This window comes from Durio zibethinus, chromosome 1, assembly GCF_047325235.1.
Source record: "Durio zibethinus cultivar Kanyao isolate XHJ-2024 chromosome 1, ASM4732523v1, whole genome shotgun sequence".
Lineage (NCBI taxonomy): Eukaryota > Viridiplantae > Streptophyta > Magnoliopsida > Malvales > Malvaceae > Durio > Durio zibethinus.
This window is the reverse complement of record NC_143162.1, coordinates 35,440,981-35,464,135: the sequence shown is the minus strand read 5'-3', so window position 1 is coordinate 35,464,135 and position 23,155 is coordinate 35,440,981. Positions and strand designations below refer to the sequence as shown.

General features: G+C 32.6%; 1 protein-coding gene and 1 pseudogene across 1 annotated transcript; both read right to left on the bottom strand.

Moving 5' to 3' along the window:
- Positions 1 to 6,741: 6,741 nt before the first annotated feature.
- LOC111312578 (putative receptor protein kinase ZmPK1) lies at positions 6,742 to 9,712 on the bottom strand. The gene has a single exon (XM_022912972.2). The coding sequence runs from the start codon at positions 9,554 to 9,556 to the stop codon at positions 7,163 to 7,165; it is 2,394 nt and encodes a 797-aa protein (XP_022768707.2). The 5' UTR covers positions 9,557 to 9,712; the 3' UTR covers positions 6,742 to 7,162.
- A 6,585-nt stretch (positions 9,713 to 16,297) lies between these two features.
- LOC111311350 (putative receptor protein kinase ZmPK1) lies at positions 16,298 to 18,721 on the bottom strand (annotated as a pseudogene).
- Positions 18,722 to 23,155: the final 4,434 nt, after the last annotated feature.

The window sequence follows — 23,155 nt, the reverse complement described above, 5'->3', positions numbered from 1 at the left end:
CTGACCCTACCCGAAACCCCTCTAATTGTAACCCTTGGATGATGGAGTATTATTATTTCGTATAGACTGGAGCCCTTGCTTTCTCTTGATACCACGACAAGACTTTTTGACTTTATGTGATGCCTTTCATAATTCATGTCCATATTACACAAGAAAATTATTCCCACGAAGATAACGATGGACAGAAATAGACTGCCGTACCTGTCTCTTCCTCATTCTCAATGTGGTTCCGGAGTCGATATGATCTTATCACGTCCATTAAAATTTCACGAAGATAACAATGGAACAAAAATAGACTGCCGTATCTGTCTCTTCCACATACTCAATGTGGACCAAAGCCACAGACCAAAAGACACTCAATTCCAGAGTCGATACGATCTTGTGACGGCCATTAAAATTTCACATGGATTCTAGAATTAATTCTATTATCTTCAAAACATAAATAATATACCACCACTCCACCGGTGAGGCAGCCACCGTGCAATAAGCCAATAACCTTTCCCCTGGCCAAGCTATTCTCTGCACGTAAGTAAGTTATTGTTTACGGCTACTCGATCAGTTTTTATGAAACCATAGTTTGTCAGCCTTATTTATGCAAAGACCCGCAGCTCTAGCCTTCTTAAAAACGGGAGGGAATTAATCATGAGAGTACTTAGGGTCACAGCAATTCACAAGTAGCATAGGTCGCTATCTAGGTAGGTCGTGGTAATAATTGCAATGAAAAATTGAAATAGTTTACCCGTCAACACAAGAAATTAGTGTTAGGAATGTGTGGCGTCCTGTCCATTGTTTTAGCTAATCAAAAGTCATGGGTTTTAACTTTTAATTTAAAATAAAGCTTTAAATAATAAAAGAAGCCTGTGGTTTTGGTGAAAAAGTAAGTGTGGTAGCGTGGAAAAAAAAAAGTTCGAAAAAATTAAAAAAAAATTAATTGATTAAAAATCAATTCGATTAAATTAAAATTTTATTAATAAATTTATGATTTAATATTTTATATTTTAAATGATAAAAATCAAATTTAAAGCTTCTAAAAATAAATTTAAGGTGTATTTATTGAGTCATTTATTTAATAAAATTTATTTAATTATTTTTTTAGTTATTGATTAGCTCTAATTTTAGTTAGAGAAAAATTTTGTATATCGATTATTTAATAGTGAAAATTTTTCTAATGGTTCGTTTTTTTACACTGAAAGATTTTTCGTACAAATTTTTATGTATTTTATTTTTCTTATATTTTGGATTATTAATTGTTATATGTTGCTATGGGTTTATTATGATATATTACTTCTGTGTTATTGTATTTGTTGCTTCAGGCTCAATAAGTGATATCAAAACAAGGATTATATTGAGATATTGATACAAAAGCAATTTAGAACATAAGTAAATTCTATTTAAGATCATAAAAGGTGATACAGGTTCTATAATAAAATTGACATTATCAAATTATTCAATTTGAAAGCCTATGATGGATGATCACTTATGCTACTAAGATTTGTATGAGCCGATATTGAATGATTCGACTAAATCAGTATATACGAAAAAAGAAAAGCAAAAAAAAAATTAGGCAAAAAGGAGGCAAAAAGATGCTGGTCATAATAAAAAAATGGGTTAATATTAGCGTGTTTCATCATATAGCGTAGGAGATAGATACTCACATTATTTATAAAATTTGATAGTATTATATAAGAGAAAAATAGATATGAATAAAGTTATACTTATTAAAAAGCTTACAACTTTACAGTACAAGGTTGGACGATCGATTACAAAGTACTTGAGTGATTTTTAAGATATATTTAATCGGATGATTACTATGAAGTTTAATATAGATGATGAAATGAAGGCATTGTTTCTTTTGGGTTCATTACCAAACAATTGAAATACGTTAGTTGTAACTGTTCTTAATTCAGCTCTTTATTACAAAGTGACATTGGAGATAGTAAAAGATAGTATGCTTGATCAAAAAGTAAAGCGAAAAGATTTAGGCTATAGGAATCAAGCTCTTATCATAGAGAACAAGGATAAAAATATCCACAAAAGTTAAAACTAAAAAAATTGTAGTAATTTAAACATAGATCTAAGTCTAGAGATAAAATGAAGTACTTTCATTGTGGTAAATCAGATCATATAAAATGATATTGCAAAATATTGAAACAAGAGCAAAAAGATAAGAAAAGTTAGAGTTCAGATGATGACAATATTGCAGTAGTGAATTCAAATAATGATTCAGTTACTTTAATTTGTATCCATGGTGATTGTAATCATGCTGGTGATCTCAACATTAAGTGAATAGTTGATACAGAAGTGGCATATCATTGTATTCTTAAGAGAAAATTATTTACAATTTATAAAGTAAGAGATTTTGGTTACACCATGATGAAAAATAAGAGTATGTCACAAATTATTAGGATCGATGATATTGTTGTGCAAACTAGTATATATTGCATATTAACATTGAGTGATGTTAGATATATTTTAGATATGAGAATGAATTTTTTTTGCTGTTAATGTCCTTAATAAAGAAAGATATGAAAGTCGATAAAAAAATGGGTAGTGAAAGCTTTTCAAAGGATCTATGATAGTTGCAAGAGAAAAATTATGCTACATGATATATAAGACATGGATGCAATTGAACGATAACCAAATAAATGTCATTGAGGATGATGATTCAACAAATATGTCGCACAAAGGGCTGGTACACATGAGTGAGAAAATGTTACAAGTTTTGATAAAATAATCTCTTATTACCTTAACCAAAGGTATGTCTCTCAATTCATGTGATTATTATTTGTGTGACAAGCATCATAGAATTTTTTTTAGAAAAAATATTGAAATTAGTTCATTCTTATGTATGTGATCCCATTAAGGTTAAGTTATTGAATGGTGCAAGTATTTTGTTACTTTTATTGATGATGCATCATGTGAGAATTAGGTGTTTATATTGAAAAACAAAAGCAAGATATTACAGTATTTTAAAAAATTTTATGCCATGGTGGAAAGGATGATAGAGTTATATTTAAAATGTATTCGGACTGATAATAATGTATAATACACATCCAAAAACTTTAAAAAAATACTATTCATAACTTGAGATAAGGTATGAGATGATAGAACTTAAAACACCACAGCATAATGATGTAATTGAAAGGATAAATCGCATTATTGTGAAAAAAGTCAGATGTATGTTAAGGATAGCAAAATTACCAAAGTCATGTTGGGGTGAAGCGATCAACACAGCTTGTTATTTGCTTAACAGATCACCATTAGTTTCTTCGGGCTTTGACATTCCAAAAAAAATGTGGATAGAAAAATATACTTTTTACACTCACTTGAAAATTTTTTGGTGTAAAACATTCATGCATATGCCGAAAGAGTAGAGGTCAAAGCTTAACAGTAAAATCACATAGTATGTGTTTGTAGGATATGGTGATGAGAAATTTAATTACAAGGTATGTGATTCAGTTAAGAGAAAGATAATCAAAAGTAGAGATGTGGTATTTCATAAAAAAAAATCATAGCAGACTTTGAAAAAAATGAGAAGGCTACATGGATTATTATTAAGTGTGATGTTTTAATATCGATAAGAATTTCACCAAAAAAAGTCACAGATGGTGAAAATGAGTAAAAGATAAAACTTGAGGATACGAATGAGCCAGTCATAGTTAGTGATGAGCCATATGCAATTAATTTTGAGTAAGGTGAACAGTAATTTCCACCATGGAGTGTTAAACAAAGAGAGCTACTTTTGACATCAAGTAATATAGAGTCTCAGTTGAAGAGATCTACCAGAGAGCATAGGTCATCCACCATATATGTAAGTTTAAATTTTATTTTAGTTATCAATAAAAAAAAGCCAGAGAGCTTTCAATATGTACAACTGCTTTGGATAGAGAGCAATGGTTAAAGCAATAAAAGAAGAGATGGAGTCATTACAAAAAAAATAGTACATATGATATTGTTAAACTTTCGAAAGGAAAGAGGTCGTTAAAAAATAAACAGGTGTTCAAGTTAAAAAAAAATGGTAACAAACTAGTGAGGTACAAAACTCAATTGATGGTGAAAGATTTTTTTTAAAAATTCAGTATTGATTTTGATGAAATTTTTTTTTCAATTGTGAAGATGAGTTTCATTTGAGTGGTACTGAGATTAATAACTAGTTGAAATCTTGAGCCTCAGCAACTTGATGTTAAAATTGCATTCTTGCATAGCGACTTGAGGAAGACATTTATATGGATCAGTTTGAAAGTTTTAAAGTGAAAGAAAAAGAGCACTTAGTTTGCAAACTGATTGCAAATGAAAAAAAAGCTTGTATGACTTGAAACAAGTTACGCGATAGTGGTACAAAAAGTTTGATTCTTTTATGGTGAGCCATGGCTATAAAAAAATGACAGCAGTTCTTTATGTATCTGTTAAAAAATTCTCTGATGGTAACTTCATTTTTCTTTTATTATATGTTGATGATATGTTGGTTGTGGGATAAGATGTTAGTATGGTTCACAAGTTAAAAGAATAGTTGTTTAAGTTTTTTGATATGAAGAATTTAGGTCCAAAAAATAGATTATCAGTATAAATATTATATAGGATAAGAGAGCTAGAAAGCTGTGGTTATTACAAAAAAAATATGTTAAATAGGTGCTTAATAAATTCAACATGCAACATGCTAAATTGGTTAGCAGTCCACTTATCAACTATTTTCATCTGAGTAAAAAATCTTATCTGGTGACTAAAGGAGAGTAACTAGCTATGTCTAATATTCCTTATTCTTTTGCAGTCGACTTTTTTATATATCTTATGATTTAGAAATGGCTTGACATTGCTCATGAAATTGGTTTAGTGAGCAAATTTTTTTTAATCCGAGAAAAGTTCACTGAAAAGTAGTGAAATAGATTTTCAGATATTTGAGAGATACTTAAAAAATGTACTTGAGTTATAAAGTTTTACAACAAGTTTTAGAAGGGTTTACTAATGCTGACATGACATGTGATCTTAATGATAAAAAATTTACTTTAAGGTGTTTGTTCACTTTTACAGGAAAAACTATGTCTTGGCAGTCTAAGTTATAAAAATATGTTATCTTATCAACTATAGAGGCTGAATATATTATAGCAACCGAAATAGGTAAAAAAATGCTTTGATAAAACGTTTTCTTCTTCAATTATGATTGAATAAAAAATATTTGATGTTTTGTGATAATAAGAGTGCTTTATATTTAAGTAAGAATGTCATGTATCATGCTATGACAAAGTACATTGATATTAGATATTATTAATTATATTCAGTGATTGAGAAACAATAGATACAATTAAAAAAAGTCTATACTAATGAGAATATAACAGATAAGTTGACTAAGCCACTTCCCAAATAAAACCTTAAGCTTTGTAGTAAATTGATCGGAATGAGTTTTTTGACCAAAGTAAATTCTAAATAAAACTGTTATGGTAATAAATCTCCTCCTAATGAAGTTAGAATGGAGATTATTAGGAATGTGTGGGGTCCAGCCCATTATTTTAGCCAATCAAAAGCTATGTGCCTTTTGACTTTTAACTTAAAATAACGCCATAAATAATAAAAAAAGGGTTATGGTTTTGGTGAAAAAGTAAGTGTGGTAGCGTCGAAAAGAAAGAAAAGAAGCCAGGAAAAATAAAAATAAAAATGAAAGGAGAGTTAGTTGAACGAAAGTTAATCCGTAATCCGATTGAAGTGAAATTTTATCAATAAATTTATGATTTAGTATTCTAAATTCTAAACAGAAAAAATCGAGTTTGAAACTCTTTATGAATAAATCTAAGGTATATTTGTTAAGTTACCTATCGGTGAGATTTCTCTAATTTCTCAAATTATCTCTCTATTTATTGATTATTTTAATTTTAATTAAAAAAATTTTCTATATCAATTATTTGATAATTAAATTTTTTTTAATAAATTATAATTTTTTTCTTCTACATTAAAAGATTTTTTATATAAATTTTAGTATATTTTATTTTAATATATTTTAAATTATTAATTATTATATTTTATTTTAAATTTATTATAATATATTACTTTTGTATTATTGTACTTATCACTTCAACTTCAAGAATTAGATCCATCGATGCCCATTACCTCGACGTATGGGAAAGGTTTAAATATAGACTTGAAGATTGAAAGCATCGCTTCGATGAACTCCTCCTTTTAACTTCTTCCTGGGGTTTTGACGCTGTTGGCATTTAAGCTAATGAATATCGTGGCAGTGAGTACTGTCTGCTGGTATCAAGTCCAATCCAGAAACTCTTAACCAAGAAAATTTCCTGAATATCGTGCTTGCTCAATCGTCCCCGGTCCATTGTTTCTAATTGCAAGATTTTTATTTTTTTATACCAAATAACGTTATAATAATTCTAAGCCTATTTATCATCTTTTCTATATATATTTTCATTAATACTTTTTTTATTAAATTTGATGAAAACAATACACTTTATATAATTTTAAAAATAGTATATTTTCATTAATATATATTTTTTCTTTTATCAAGAAAATGGAATTAGACTTGGCAAATCTATCCGGATATTAAAAGAAGATCATCATATTGGCTTATGGACTTTCGGAGAAAATACATTAACTTTCTTTTCAAAATGAAACTTATTTTCATTTCGGTTTTATTCAACGGAGTTCCACTTTCTTAACCTAAATAAGCTTCAATTATACTACAAACTCATTGATTGATTATATCACCAGTTGAATATAATAACCAATTATAACCCTCAATTGGTAATTAATGGATAGAATATTAATTTTTTAGTTCAATCAAAATTAAATCTTCGAAAATCTCGTAAAAACAACAACTATACACAAGTCTAATGTTATTGCTACACAGGTAGGGGGCATGAAAGCCAATCTTTGCAATCTCAATATATATATATATATATATATATATATATACACACACGAGTACTGTTATTGCCATATAGCTAGGGGCATGAAAGCCCTCTTTCAGAGTGTCCATGGCAGTAGAGAGGACGGAGTTCTAAACTTGTTTCTTTAACAGGAACGATCCTCATTATAAGAAACACTAAAAGAGATAAACCTTAAATATTTGATATTACCCCGTAACTCTCCTCCCCCACCCCCCCCTCCCAAAAAAAAAAAAAAAACTCATTTGTTTAGCAAGAGATGATTCCTCCATGGTTCAATGGCTTTCATGAGGAAGGAGCATATGAACTACTTCACCCATTGTCGGTCTTGCGTCTTTATCTTCCTGAACGCATCGCAGAGCTACCGTAACCAAAATTAGCATCTCATCCTCATCATATATCCCTTTCAGCTTGGGATCTATTATCTCATGCTTCCATGTTTCTGTATCTTTGGCTCTTTCCATGTTCTCTCTCATCCATGCAACTAACGTTCTTTGTTCTTTTGTACTTCCATCATCTGTCACATGGATTCCCATTCCAGGGCTTTTTCCCGTCACTAACTCCAATACAACGATCCCATAGCTGTAGACATCAACTTTGGAGGTGATGGGCAGATTGAAGACCCATTCAGGTGCCATGTAACCTCTAGTTCCTCGGATCTTTGAGACTTTTGAATACTTGACATCACCTCTATTTAGCAGCCAAGACAGGCCAAAATCTGACACTTTAGGCTGGTATTTAGAGTCTATAAGAATGTTCTGAGGCTTTATATCACAATGAAGAACCCATTCCAAGCATTCTTCATGTAAATAAGCTAGGCCTCTTGCGGTTCCCACAGCAATTTCATATCTCTTTTTCCAATCTAGTTCTTTAAAGGAAAGGTTTTCAGCTAAGGACCCATGTTCCATGAACTCGTACACCAGAAGCCTATGCTTTCTCTCCGCACAGTAGCCCCACATCTCAATCAAGTTCATGTGATTAAGCTTTCCAATGGTGTTTACTTCTGCTAGGAATTCAGCTTCCCCTTGGTTAGAATCAATGAGTCGCTTGATTGCTGCAACTCGGCCATCGGAAAGTGTGGCTTTGTATACGATTCCACCTGCACCTCTTCCAATCTCTTCTGAGAAACTATTTGTAGCCTTTTTCATTTCAGCATAGGTGAATTTTCTGAAGCCAGTTGTAGCGAGAAGGTAGCCTAAGGTTGGGCTTGAATTGTCGCGGGTTCTAATCAAGAAACACCATACCAAGAAAATGGTAAGAAACTCGAGTGCTCCAACTGCACAGGCAGCCCAAAGGGCAGATTTCAATGACTCATTTTCATGCCTTTGGAAATATTTTCGCTCCAGCGGCTGAACTTTGTTAGAACATTGTAACTTGGAATCTTGAACACTGTTACCGTAAAAGGAGACAGTGGCCTTGGGCACTTTCACGTAGAAATCACCCGCAAAATTTTGTTGGCGATATCCAGTCAACAATTGTACCTTGGGAAAACAGTATGTACCATCGGGTTCAGGGGGTTTAATAAATCTGAAAAGAAAACCTTTGCAATCGCACAACTGCGAGCATATTTTCTGGCAATGCTCTAAGGTGACATTAGTATACAATCCCAAATCATAGCCAAAGAAATCAACATGGCTGAGTTTCAGGAAACCAACCTCAGTTTTGTTACAAGAAAGATGAAATTCTGGTTCACAGCCAAGAGACCAGTCAGTATGATTCTTCATCTTATACCCTGGAAGGCAAGAACATTTCCTGCCAAAATTAGGAATATAAATGCATATGCTGTTTGGTCCACAACATCCATGAACCATGCATGGTTGATTGAAGGCTTGCCATGAAACAACCCAAGTTTCTCCATCCTCTTTTAGACTATACAATCGAATATTGCCATCAAAATCCATCTTCAACATTCTCGAAATCTTTGAGCCATAATCAGCTGACAAGAAAGTAAATTTATCGGTTGAACTGAACTTTCCCAATGAATCCAGAACTGCAATTTTGCTATTATTGAACGTGGACCTTCCAGCATCCCATCTCAAAAGCCAAGGACTTGGCCAGTAAACGCTTGAAAACTCAGGACCTTTGTACATAAGGCAGAGAACATTATCAGTGTCAAAATAAAACTGAAAATAGCCCGAGGAGAAGTTTCCTTGGCTTCTTGATGAGATGAGCTTTGTGTTCTCATTGAATAGTTGAAGAGGAAGCAGAGTATCCGTGGGTGAATCGTAGCTTTGCCACAATATAAGGCCTTCCAAGTTACTCAAGACAAGATTACCACCATCTTCGATTTTCAAATAGGTAGGGGACTGCGACACGGTTTTCGTTTCCCAAACAGTTATTTGAGCAGCATCTATTAAAAAAAGATTACCTGATTCCAGTAGACAGAGCTTTGAGGATCTACCATTGACTGGTTGGTCCCGATTTGCCATCCAAACTATGGTGCAAGTGTTGGCACCGCAGGCTGGTTTATTGAACCATATCGCAAAGGAATAAGCATTCTGGCCAACAGAGTGGAAACCGGCACTGAAAGTGCCATCAGGTGAAGTTAAGACATCAGCTGCAGTCTCCACCGATAAAGATGAGCCCGCCCATAGACTATCAGAGGATGAAGATGAAAGTGGGCAACATAAAGACAAAAAAAATACGAGTAGGATCAATGGTGTGGCCATGAAAAATATTGTGAAGACATATTGAAGACAGGTAAAGGCTTGGCTATTATTAAGGCAGAGAGGTGTGCACAAGTTTCATGTGAGTGAATTCCGAGGCTAAAAACTACAATATTTTATTAAGTTCATGAAGTCAGAAAAAACAATAGCAGTTAATAAAGCAGGCTCATGTGCTTTCCTGGATGTTGCCAAAATGTCTATCAAATGCACGGTTTTTTAGGTTTTTCTCTGTATTCTTCTCATAATAAATTTTTAATTTGCAACGCGGAAATACCTTTACGACTATTATTCCCACGGCTTTGAAAATTTGAATTTGTAATGTGAACCCAAGAAAATTTCAAGAATGGCAGCATTGCATGTGATCATAAAATATTATCTGTTGATTTATTATTTGAATTTCACTAGAATAAATTTATGATTGTAGCAATAAACATGCTTCATTTTTTGGTGGTTAATACATTTCTATATAAATAAAAAAATATATATTATACATAAAAAAGAAATAATTAATATTTCATATATTGACAATATATTATTTATATACACTATCAATAAATAATATAAAAACATCTTATTAATGAATAAAATTTAAAATTTTAAGTCTTTAAAAATAAATATTAATAAATTTATTTAAGATTAATTAATTAAAATTAAAATTTTTTCCTTCTTTGTCACCTTTCTGGATTTACCACCTCCATCTTTTGATTTTTTAATTTTTTTTACTAGGTAAAATTTTCCAGCATGAAATTTGTTAACAATTAAAACACAACATGAAATGACTTTTTTAATGAACAAAATAAAATTTAGGCTAGTAATGAAACCTCCCTCACAGATAAGCAATTGATCAATGCTGTCAAGAGATAACACTCACTCCAGCATTGATCAATGCTATCAAAATTATCAGATTCGACATATAATTTGATTTGATAATTTTTCCAGTTCTCATGCCTTGTCAATTGGTAGAAACTCAATGCAGTACATAAAACCACAATGTGCAAAATTCCAGTGGAAATCTTTAAATTTGGTTATTCAAAAAAAAAAAAAACTACTATGGTAAATAGAAAGGGACAAAACAAAGCACAAGGTGTAAAAACACAACTCCAGGATAAAAATGGAGAAATAACAAATGTTGTTTATGTAACGTAACATAAAATTGAGAGTAAATAAAGTTATTCAATACTCAATACCCAAAATCAGTATCCAAAACTGCAAACAAAAATAAAAATTTCGAAGTGAAATTTAACAAAATCATCTTAAAATTACAACTTTGACTGAGATGAAAAGTTTACCCAATAAAAAGAATTAGAGAATCAAAAGAAATAGATGATAAATGCAAAGTGAGGTGGCAAAGAAAAAAAAATTAATTTAATTAATTAATCCTAAATAAATTTATTAATATTTATTTTTAAAAATTTAAAATTTTATTCATTAATGATATATCCTTATATTATTTACTGATAATGAATAAAAATGATACATCGTCAGAGTGTATGAAATATTAATCTAAAAAGAAATAGCACTCTTCTGTCTTCATGACATCGATACAGAGGAATCAATTTGGACTGGAATTTGAGCCCAAAAAAGACAAAGCAGGGGAAAACCCCGTTATCTGAGCCCATAGGCTGTTGAGTTTGCTTCGTTTCTGCTTTATCTTGACCCAACACTTGACAATTTAGATCAGCTACGATGGGAAAAGAAGGCCGTCCTCAAGCGAGGAATCATAAAATAGATAAATAAAATATAATACGATGATATTTATTCAGGTTATACATATAGAGCCAAAAACAGAGAAATAAATACTTCCAACTATTGAGACAAATTTTGGATCCTACGTTTGTATGCGGACCTCCCTGCTTGCCAGGCCAATAAACACTTGAAATCTCAGAACCATCATCAAAAGGAGACGGAGAACATTATCATCATGGAAAAAAGGCTTGTAGAAACCAGAGGAATTGTTATCTTTTCTTCTTCCAGAGACAGGTGTTGTGTCTGGTGATTGATTGTAGAGGAAGAAGGGTATTAGTAGGAGAATAAAGCGTACCTTCGGAATAACTCAGAAAAAGATCACCATAGTGTCCTTATGATGAATTAGACTCAAACCTGAAGGACTTCAGTGTAATTAATTACCCATGATTAGTTGTTTCAAGGTTATAATAACGTAAAAATATTAGTATGTTTCCTAGTTTTCACATTATTTGCAATTCTGCAAACTAAACAATAAATAACAAGCGGAATTAGCTTCAATAGTTGTTAGACGGTTCATTGATAATTTAACACAGCCAACATCATCCACATTCTTTACACAGGAAGCAGATGGAGCGTATTCTTCGAAGCCAATCAACAGGGACAAGCATATCAGCTTTAACAGTAGATACAGCCTGTTCTTAAAGGCAGTACAAACATCTCAGGTTTCAAAGTTTTTTCTAGCCTATGGAAAAGCATTGAGGAAAGTTACAAGAAACTACCAATCTTATTCTTTGGTGTATGTACAAATGGTTGGCAAACGTGTCTGGATTTAGTTATCTTGTTTATTGGTGCTCGTCTCAACATCTTCTGCAACATGATACGTAGAGAGAAATAAGGCATTCTGATTCTTCTGCAAGAACCTGCAATAAGAAGATATCTTGAACTATCAGCAAAGATTGATGATAAGAAAATGTCATATTCCCAAAAGGAAGATAAAAGAATCAAATAGGTTATGACAGAATGATGTGCCTTATAGGGCATAATTAGGGGGAAAACCTAAAAATGTAAATGAAAGGATTATTTCCAAATAAGAGGTGTCCTTCTAGTGCAGAAATAACAAACAACGTAAATTATAAGAGATTATTAAAGAGAAAGTTAGCAAGAACTATAAATGATTAATTGCAGAAAATTAGACCTAACATCAACATTTAAAATCAATTATCGACTTAACATCATTGACTTTGGAACATGAAAAAACAGAATTTCTAAGCGCGTCAATAAGGAAGGAATATGAGGCTTTGCCCCAACGGTTCGCCTACCTCCTTTAAGGGGTGGATGTGGACTTCCGGCAAGGCTGGGTCTAGCCCCAGATGCTGCTTGATCGTATTCCATTTGTACAGAAGAGAATAATTATACGAGAGATAAATAAATAAATAAATATCATGAATTTATCTGAATCTGACTCACAAAAATAGATTTAGGACAATTTTTTATTTCTTTTACTCGCACTTACAAGCTTCTATATATGTTATCTAAAATAAATAAAAGCTTAATGATAAAAGGAAATGTAATGTTTTTCTTTTCATTGTACAAATTTATCAAGTACCAAGCATTAAGCGAGGGAGAAAAAAAGAAACATTTTTTCCATTCGGTAATTGGTACTTTTTTTATTTTTTACTATTTATATATCTCTTTTTCTTTTTTGTTTGCACGACGTATGGGAAAGGTTTGAATACAGACTTGAAGGGTGAAAGCACAACTTCCAGGTGCTGGTATTGAAATGATTAGCTTCTGTTTTTAACTTCTTCCGGGGGGTTTTGATGCTGTTGGCATTTAAGCAATTGAATATCGTGGCAGTGACTATTATCTTCTCCGGTGTCTAAAATCAAGCAAGTCCAATCCAGAAACTCTAACCAAGAAAATATCGAGCTTATTCAATCGTCCCCGCTCCATTGTTTCTAATTGCAAGATTTCAACTGCACTGCTACTACTAGATTTTATTTTTTATTCCAAATAAAGTTATAATAATTCTAACCCTAATCATCATCTTTTCTATATATTTTTTTAATTAATACTATTTTTTATTCATTTTGATGAAAACAATACATTAAATATAATTTTTTAAATAGCATTTTAATTATCCATTTTTTTTACGTAAAAACTAAATCCAACCTTATAAATGTCTTCTACATTAGATGGGCCCAACCTATCAATTTCTGACCTTATTAATTTATCCTTTGATGTGGTTTTGTTGGGCTAACAAAAGTTATTTGAACAACTGCAAAGAATCTTCTAATGATGTTGATATTTAGAGCACGGTTGGATTGCAACGTGTACGCCGGTGGAGATGCATTTTGCATAAAAAATTGAGTCAAATGTATTGAATTTGTATTTGGTTTTCGTTATTAGGTACGATTTGGTGTTTTTTTCACTGATATTTTTGGTACAGTTAGTAAATATATAATTCCCTTTTTATTTAAATTTTTTTTATCTTTATAATTGTATAATAAACATAAAAATATCCTTACATTTCAAACTTGTGTTATTTAAAAATTTTAAAATAATTTTGTTATTGTTTATATTAAGAAATAATTTTATTTATTTAATATAATAAAAAATATTATCTAATATATTAATATTTTTATTAATTTTAATTATTTAATAATAAATTATTATTTGACATAAAATAATTTTTTAATTTTAGAAGAATTAAATAATTTAAAATTTTATTATATATAATTTTTAATTTAATGTTTTTTTTTTCTTATTACAATTCATTTTACTTCAACCTTTACATTTGCATTCAAATATATATTTATATTATTAATTTTAATTTTATTACTATAATAATTAATTTAACTTCTACCATTATTTTTAATTTTATCAAAATTAATCGCATCAACTATTTAAATGACTCCTTAATATTATATAAATTTAAAAAAAATTTAGAAATCAAACTTCTAATGAATCAATAAATGGAGCAACACGTTGTCAAGTCCTTTTCAAGTTTAAATCAATACAATAAGCCAGCCCAATAAATTATATATATATATATATATATTAGTATTAGTTAAATGAAATATATGTTTCTTTAATTAATATAGATTTTATTGTATAATTTAATTATATGTTTGATATATAAAATTATGATAAAATATAATAAAATAACATTATAAATAAGATAAATTAAAAATGTGATCCTAATCAATGAATAATTGGCTCAAGTGATAAAGAGGGTGTACTTTTCTCTTTATTGCTTAAGTTCAAATCTGTTAAAAGAATGTAGAAAGATAATTTTTCATAAATTCACTAGATCTATCATAAATAAACTTGTTTAGACTAACTCAAAGAGGGGATGTATTGGGCGAAGTCCGAGAGTCCTTTGTTACAAAATAAAATAAAATAAAATATCTTATTTTATGATTAATGTGTGCGAGAATTATGATATAATAATTTTATTTATTGATTAAAATTATTTTTTTAAAATTTATATAATTTAAATTATTAATATAATAAAAATATAATAAGTCATATAAGTTTAATCTCATCGATTAAGAATAATTCTTTTAACTTTGAAAGGATTGATCAATCATTCTATATCGAGAAGATGATCAATTCTCTTTACAATTATATTTTTAGATATAAATTAAATATGATATAAAATTATTATCATTATATAACCAAATATGATAAAAAATTATTATCATTATATCTTATCAATAATCATATGCAATAAATATGAATTAAAAGTATTATTAAGATTATTATATAAAATAATAATTTTACTCAATGCATTTAAAATTATAAACAAAATTATTCTTATTTCATTTACTACAAGATTACTATTGCAAATAAAATATTAACTAATTTTAAAAAAATCCTTTAAAACAACATCAGCAAAGTCCAACAAATATCTCCGAATATATCAAACAAATATACTGAAATTCCTGCACCAGACGCCCCCTTCCCAGAAGGAAATACTTATAAACAAGAATCAAGCCTATATTGATTTATAACCATATATTAGCATATTCAAAGAAAATAAAGGAAGATTAATGAGTAATTGAATGAGAGTGGCCATTGATGGATCCCCCTGCAAATTGAAATTTTGATTTGGCAAAAGAAAAAAAATAAATGAAATATAAGTAGCCTGAGTCATCGATGTGTCCTGTAGAATTAATGCGGCGTATCAGTTATCAATTTCTGCTGTGAAAGTATGCCGTATTTAAATATGTTCTCAATAATTGAAATTTCATATCAAAACATTTTTTTGGCTAACCAAAGATATACATATGAATATTGTTAAAACATGTCACTTTTTTTTTTTTAATCAAGAAAATGGAATATGACTTGGTAAATAAATCCTGATGCTAAAAGAAGATTAAAAGATCATCGTAATGGCTTACGGACTTTTGGAAACAGTACATTGATTTTTTTTTTTTCAAAGGGACTGACTAAACTTATTTCATATTGCTATTGTTCTAGGTAGCGTTACGTTCTTAACCTAAATAAACTTCAATTATAATACAAACTTATTGATGGATTTTACACCAGTTGAATACAATAACACATTATAACATGCAATTGTGTAATTTATTAATAAAATTTTAAAATTTTAATTTAATCAACATTTAATTCTTGATAATTATCTCGCAAAAACAACAGCTATACTCATGACTACTGTTTTTGCTATATAGGCAGAGGGCATGAAAGCCAGTCCTTGCAATCTAAAAAGAAAAAGTTATACACAAGAGTACCGTTATTGCCATACAGCGAGGAGCATGAAAGCCCTCTTTCAAAGTGTCCATGGCAGTGGAGAAAACGGAGTTCTAAACTTGTTTCCTTAACAGGAAGGATCCTAATTGTAAGAAATACTAAATGAGATCGACCTTAAATATTTGATATTACACCGTAACGGGCCGAAAAGAACAAGGACAGTATTGGCAATGGCAATTGATAATTCCTATTTAAGTGGAGATAATATAATTATTTGTAAACCTGATTAGAGAGAGATGATGTGTTGCCTACTCATTTGTTTAGCAAGAGATGATTCCTCCATGCTTCAATGACTTTCACGACGAAGTAGCATCTGAACTACTTCACCCATTGTCAGTCTTGTGTCTTTATCTTCCTGAACGCATCGCAGAGCTATTGTAACCAGAATTAGCATCTCATCCACATCATATGTCCCTTGCAGCTTGGGATCTATTATCTCATGCTTCCATGTTTCTGTCTCTTTGGCTCTTTCCATTTGCTCTCTCATCCATGCAACTAACGTTGTTTGTTCTTTTGTACTTTCATCATCTGTCACATGGATTCCCATTCCACGGCTTTTTCCTGTCACTAACTCCAATAAAACGATCCCATAGCTGTAGACATCAACTTTGGAGGTGATGGGAAGATTGAAGACCCATTCAGGTGCCATGTAACCTCTAGTTCCTCGGATCCTTGAGACTTTTGAATACTTGACATCGCCTCTATTTAGAAGCCAAGACAGGCAAAAATCTGACACTTTAGGTTAGTATTTAGAGTCTATGAGAATGTTCTGAGGCTTTATATCACAATGGAGAACCCATTCCAAGCATTCTTCATGTAAATAAGCTAGGCCTCTTGCGGTTCCCACAGCAATTTCATATCTCTTTTGCCAATCAAGTGCTTTAAAGGAGAGGTTTTCAGCTAAGGATCCATGTTCCATGTACTCATACACCAGAAGCCTATGCTTTCTCTCCGCACAATAGCCCCACATCTCAATCAAGTTCATAAGATTAAGCTTTCCAATGGTGTTTACTTCTGCTAGGAATTCAGCTTCCCCTTGGTTAGAATCAATGAGTCGCTTGATTGCTGCAACTCGACCATCGGAAAGGGTGGCTTTGTATACAATTCCACCCGAACCTCTTCCAATCTCTTCTGAGAAACTATTTGTCGCCTTTTTCAGCTCAGCGTAGGTGAATTTTCTGAAGCCAGTTGTAGCAAGAAGGTAGCCTGCGGTTGGGCTTGAATTGTCGTGGGTTCTAACCAAGAAACGCCATAACAAGAAAATGGTAAGAAACTCGAGTCCTCCAACTGCACAGGCCGCCCAAAGGGCAAATTCCAGTGACTCATTTTCATGCCTTTGGGAATATTTTCGTTCCAGCAGCTGAACTTTGTTGGAACATTGCAACTTGGAATCTTGAACACTGTTACTGTAAAAGGAGACAGTGGCCTTCGGCACATTCACGCAGAAATCATCATTAAAATTTGGTGGAAGATGTCCATTCAACAATTGTGTCTTGGGATAACAGTATGTACCATATGATTCATGGGCTCTAATAAATCTGAATTGAAAACCTTTGCAATCGCACAACTGCGAGCATATTTTCTCGCAACCCTCTAAGTTGACATTAGTATACATTCTGAAATCATAACCATAGAATTCAACATGGCGCAGTTTCAGGAAACCAACCTCAGTTTTGTTACAAGAAAGATGAAAGTCTGGTTCACAACCGAGAGACCAGTCAGTATGATTCTTCGTCTTATACCCTGGAATGCAAGAGCATTTCCTGCCGAAATTAGGAATATAAATGCATATGCTGTTTGGTCCACAACATCCATGAACCATGCATGGTTGAGGTAAGGCTTGCCATGAAACAACCCAAGTTTCTCCATCCTCTTTTAGACTATACAGTCGAACATTGCCATCAAAATCCATCTTCAACATTCTCGAAATCTTTGAGCCATAATCAGCCGACAAGAAAGTAAAATTATCCGTTGAACTAAACTTTCCCAATGAATCCAGAACTGCAATTTTGCTATTATTGAACGTGGACCTTCCAGCATCCCATCTCAAAAGCCAAGGACTTGGCCAGTAAACGCTTGAAAACTCAGGACCTTCGTACACAAGGCAGAGAACATTATCAGTGACAAAATAAAGCTGAAAATAGCCCGAGGAGAAGTTTCCTTGGCTTCTTGATGAGATGAGCTTTGAGTTCTCACTGAATGGTTGAAGAGGAGGGAGAGTATCCGTGGGTGAATCGTAGCTTTGCCACAATATAAGGCCTTTCAAGTTACGCAAGACAAGATTACCACCATCTTCAAGTTTCAAATAGGTAGGGGACTGCGACACGGTTTGCGTTTCCCAAACAGTGATTTGAGCAGCATGTTTTAATACAAGATTACCTGAGTCCAGTAGACAGAGCTTTTAGGATCTACCATTGACTGGTTGGTCCCGATTTGCCATCCAAACTATGGTGCAACTGTTAGCACCACAGGATGGTTTATTGAACCATATCGCAAAGGAATAAGCATTCTGGCCAACAGGGTGGAAACCAGCACTGAAAGTGCCATCAGGTGAAGTCAAGACATCAGCTGCAGTCTCCACCGATAAAGATGAGCCCGCCCATAGACCATCAGAGGATGAAGATGAAGGTAGGCAACGTAAAGCCAAAGACAAAACGAGTAGGATCAACAGTGTGGCCATGGAAAATATTGTGAAGTTATATTGAAGACAGGTAAAGGCTTGGCAACTAAAAAGGAAGAGAGGTGTGTACAAGTTGTTCGAAAAATGGGTCCAACCTCATGTAAGTGGTTTTGGACCAAGTAAAGGCTATGGGACTTGATCTTTCATTTTACACAGAGTCTTAGCTACTTAATAAAAAAGAGGTGGGGTTGCTTTAAGTGTGTGTCGAAAACCAAGTAGAAAAGGAAGAAAAGCCAGAAAAAGCAGAGAGAACAAGGAGAAGGGAGAGTTGGTTGAACGGAAGTCGATCCGTGGTCTGATTGAGTTGGAACCTTATTAGGAGGTTTATGATTCAGAGTTCTACATTCTGAACGGTGAAGATTGGGTTTGAAGCTCTTTAGGAACAAATCCAGGGTGTATTTGTTGAGTCACTTATTTGATGAGATTTCTCCAATTGTTTCTCTAGTTGTTGATTAGCTCTAGGTTTAGCTAGAGAAGAACTTTGTACATCTATTATTTGATAGTGAAGATTTTTTTGGTGGTTCGTGATTTTTTTCCTCTACATTGGAGGATTTTCCACGTAAATCTTGGTGTGCTTTATTTTTTCTGCGTATTTGATTATTAATTGTTGTCTATTGCTTCTGCATTGTTGTGATTATTGCTTCAGACGCAAAAAGTGGTATCAGAGCGATGGTTATTTTAAGACATCAATACAGAAGCAACCCAGGATAGAAGTAAATTTTGTTTGAGATCATAAAGGGTGATACAGGTTCCATGATAAAATTGACAGCATCAAATTATTCAATTTGAAAGCCTATGATGGAGGATCATCTATACTGCAAATATTTACATGAACCAGTATTGGTGATTCGGTTAAACCAGCAGATATGAAAGATGAAAGCTGAAAGAAGCTAGCTAAAAGGACGCTGGCTATAATCAAAAAATAGATTGATATCAGCGTGTTCCATCATGTAGCGCAGGAGTCAGATGCTCACATTGTTTGGAAAAAATTGACAGCATTATATGAGAGAAAAACATGTATAAATAAAGTTATGCTTGTTAAAAAGCTTGCAACTTTACAGTACAGTGATAGATGATCTATTACAGAACACTTGAGTGATTTTTAAGATATATTTAATCGGATAATTACTATGGAGCTTAAGATGGATGATGAAATGAAAGCGTTATTTCTTTTGGGTTCATTGCCAGACAGCTGGAATACTCTAGTTATGACTGTTCTTAATTCAACTCCTAATTATAAGGTGACATTGGAGATGGTAAAAGACAGTATGCTTAATGAAGAAGCGAGACGAAAAGATGTAGACCCTGAGAATCAAGCTTTGGTCACGAGAATAGGGGTAAAAACATCGACAGAGGTTAGGACTCAAAAGGCCGTGATAAGTCTAAACATAGATCCAAGTCTAAAGGTAAAGTGAAGTATTTCTATTGTGGTAAGGTAGGTCATATAAAACGAAACTGTAAAATCTTGAAGCAAGAGCAAAAAGATGAGAAAAATAAGAGTTCAGATGATGGTAATATTACAGTAGTGAATTCAGATAGTGATTCAGTTACTTAATTTGTACACATGGTGATTGTAATCATGTTAGTGATCCCGACATTGAATGGATAGTTGACACAGGAGCGACATATCATTGTGTTCCTAAGAGAGAGTTGTTTACAACTTATAAAGTAGGAGACTTTGGTTGTACCAAGATGAAAAACAAGAGTGTGTCACAGATTATTGGGATTGGTGATATTATTGTACAAATTAATACAGGCTGCATGTTGACTTTGAAGGATGTCAGACACATTCAAGATATGAAAATAAACTTGCTTGCTATTAATGTCTTTGATAAGGAGGGATATGAAAGTCGATAAAAGAATGGACAGTGGAAGCTTCTTAAAGGATTTATGGTAGTTACAAGAGAAAAACTATGCTGCACAATGTATAAGACATGGATGCAATTGAACGGTAACCAAATAAATACCGTTAACAATGATATTTCAACAAACTTGTGACACAAGAGGCTGGCACACATGAGTGAAAAGGGGTTACAAGTTTTGACAAGGTAGTCTCTCATTCCTTTGACCAAATGTATGTCTCTCGATTCATGTGATTATTGTTTGTTTGGTAAGCATCATAGAGTTTTTTTTCGTAAAAATTCTCAAAGAAAAGAAAATATATTGAAATTAATTTATTCTGACGTATGTGGTCCCATTGAGGTTGAGTCATTAGGTGATAGTAGATATTTTGTTACTTTTATTGATGATGCTTCACGTAAGACTTGGGTGTATATGTTAAAATACAAAAGTCAGGTATTACAGTATTTTCAAAAATTTCATGTCATGGTTGAAATGATGACAGGGTTACCCTTGAAGTATATTTGAACTGATAATGGTGGGGAATACACATCTAAAGGCTTTGAAGAGTATTGCTCAAAGCATGAGATCAGGCATGAGAGGACAGAACCTGGAACATCGCAACATAATGGTATAGCTGAAAGAATGAATCGCACTATTGTAAAAAAAGTCAGATGTATGTTGAGGATGAAAAAATTATCAAAGCCATTCTGGGGTGAAGCAGTCAACACAGCTTGTTATTTACTTAACAGGTCACCATCAGTTCCTTTGGGCTTTGACATTTCAGAAAGAATGTGGACAGGAAAAGATACTTCATACTCTCACTTGAAAGTTTTTGGGTGTAAAACATTCATGCATGTGCCAAAAGAGCAGAGATCAAAGCTTGACAATAAAACTATACAGTGTGTGTTTGTAGGACATGATGATAAAAAATTGGGCTACAGGATATGAGATCCAATAAAGAGAAAGACAGTCAAAAGCAGAGATGTGGTCTTTCATGAAAAAGAAACCATAGTAGACCTTGAGAAAAATGAGAAGACTACACGAGTTACTGTTGAGTGTGATGTTTCAATACCGACAGGAATTCCACAGGAAAAAGCCACAGATGGTGAAAATAAGCAAGAAACAGAACTTGGAGATATGAATGAGCCAGCCACAGTTGTTGATGAGCCAAATGCTATTAGTTTTGAGCAGAGGGAGCAATCATCTCTACCTGAGAGTGTTGAGCAGGAGGAGCTACCTTCGGCATCAAGTGATGTAGAGTCTCAACCCAAGAGATCTACTAGAGAACGCAGGCCATCTACCAGGTATCCAAGTTCAGATTTTATTTTAGTTACCAGTAAAGAAAAGCCAGAAAGCTTCCAAGATATGTAGGTTACTCCAGATAGAGAGCACTGGTTAAAAGCAATAAAAGAAGAGATTGAGTCATTGCAAAAGAATGGCACTTATGATCTTGATAAACTTCTCAAGAAAAAGCTTGAGCTTTGCAGTAACTTGATCGGAATGAATTCCCTGGCCAAGGTAAGTTTCAAATGAAACTGCTATGGTGACGAATCTCTTCATAATGGGGCTGGAGGGAGAGATTGTTAGGAAAATGAGGTCCAGCCCCATGTAAGTAGTTTTGGACCAAGTAAAGGCTATGGGTCTTGATCTTTCATTTTACACAGAGCCCTAGCTACTTAATAAAAAAAAGGTCGGGTTGTTTTAAGTGTGTGTCGAAAACTAAGTAGAAAAAGAAAAAAAGTCAGGAAAAGCAGAGAGAACAAGGAGAAGGGAGAGTTGGTTGCACGGAAGTCGATCTGTGGTCTGATTGAGTTGAAACCTTATTAGGAGGTTTATGATTCAGAGTTCTACATTTTGAACGGTGAAGATCGGGTTTGAAGCTCTCTAGGAACAAATCTAGGTATATTTGTTAAGTCACTTATTTGGTGAGATTTCTTTAATTTTTTCTCTAGTTGTTGATTAGCTCTAGTTTTAGTTAGAGAAAAACTTTGTACACCTATTATTTGATAGTGAAGATTTTTCTGGTGGTCTGTGATTTTTTTCTTCTACACTGGAGGGTTTTTTACGTAAATTTTAGTGTTTTTAATTTTTTCTGTATATTTGATTATTGATTATTATCTATTACTTCTATATTATTGTAATTATTGCTTCAGGAGCAACACAAGTTTCATGTGAGTGACTATAAACGGAAAGACTATAGAGTTCAAAGTTTTAATTCCGAGGCGGCTGACGGGAAACTGGCTAATCACTAAGAGTCAAAGCAGTTTAAATTTAATTTGTTATCGTGGCAGGTGGTATGACAGGAAAATTGGGTCTGCTATCTGATTCGCCAAAAGGGTGTCCAAGGAAGACATTACAGATAACATGATTGACTTGCTTCATCGAATTCTAATTAAAATAGACCTGTACCAATACTTCAACCCTGAATTTCCATTTCCCGAATTATTACAGCTTAACTTACTGTTCATTTCGTGCAAATTAAGTCATTGACTCTTGGAAAATCATCTACTGAATAAATAAAGAAAAGAAAAAGTTCATAATTACAGGAGGCAAATCGAAGGAGTTCGGCTTATTCATACTTATAGGGAAGTAAATGCTTGTGTTAATTTCTTAGCAAT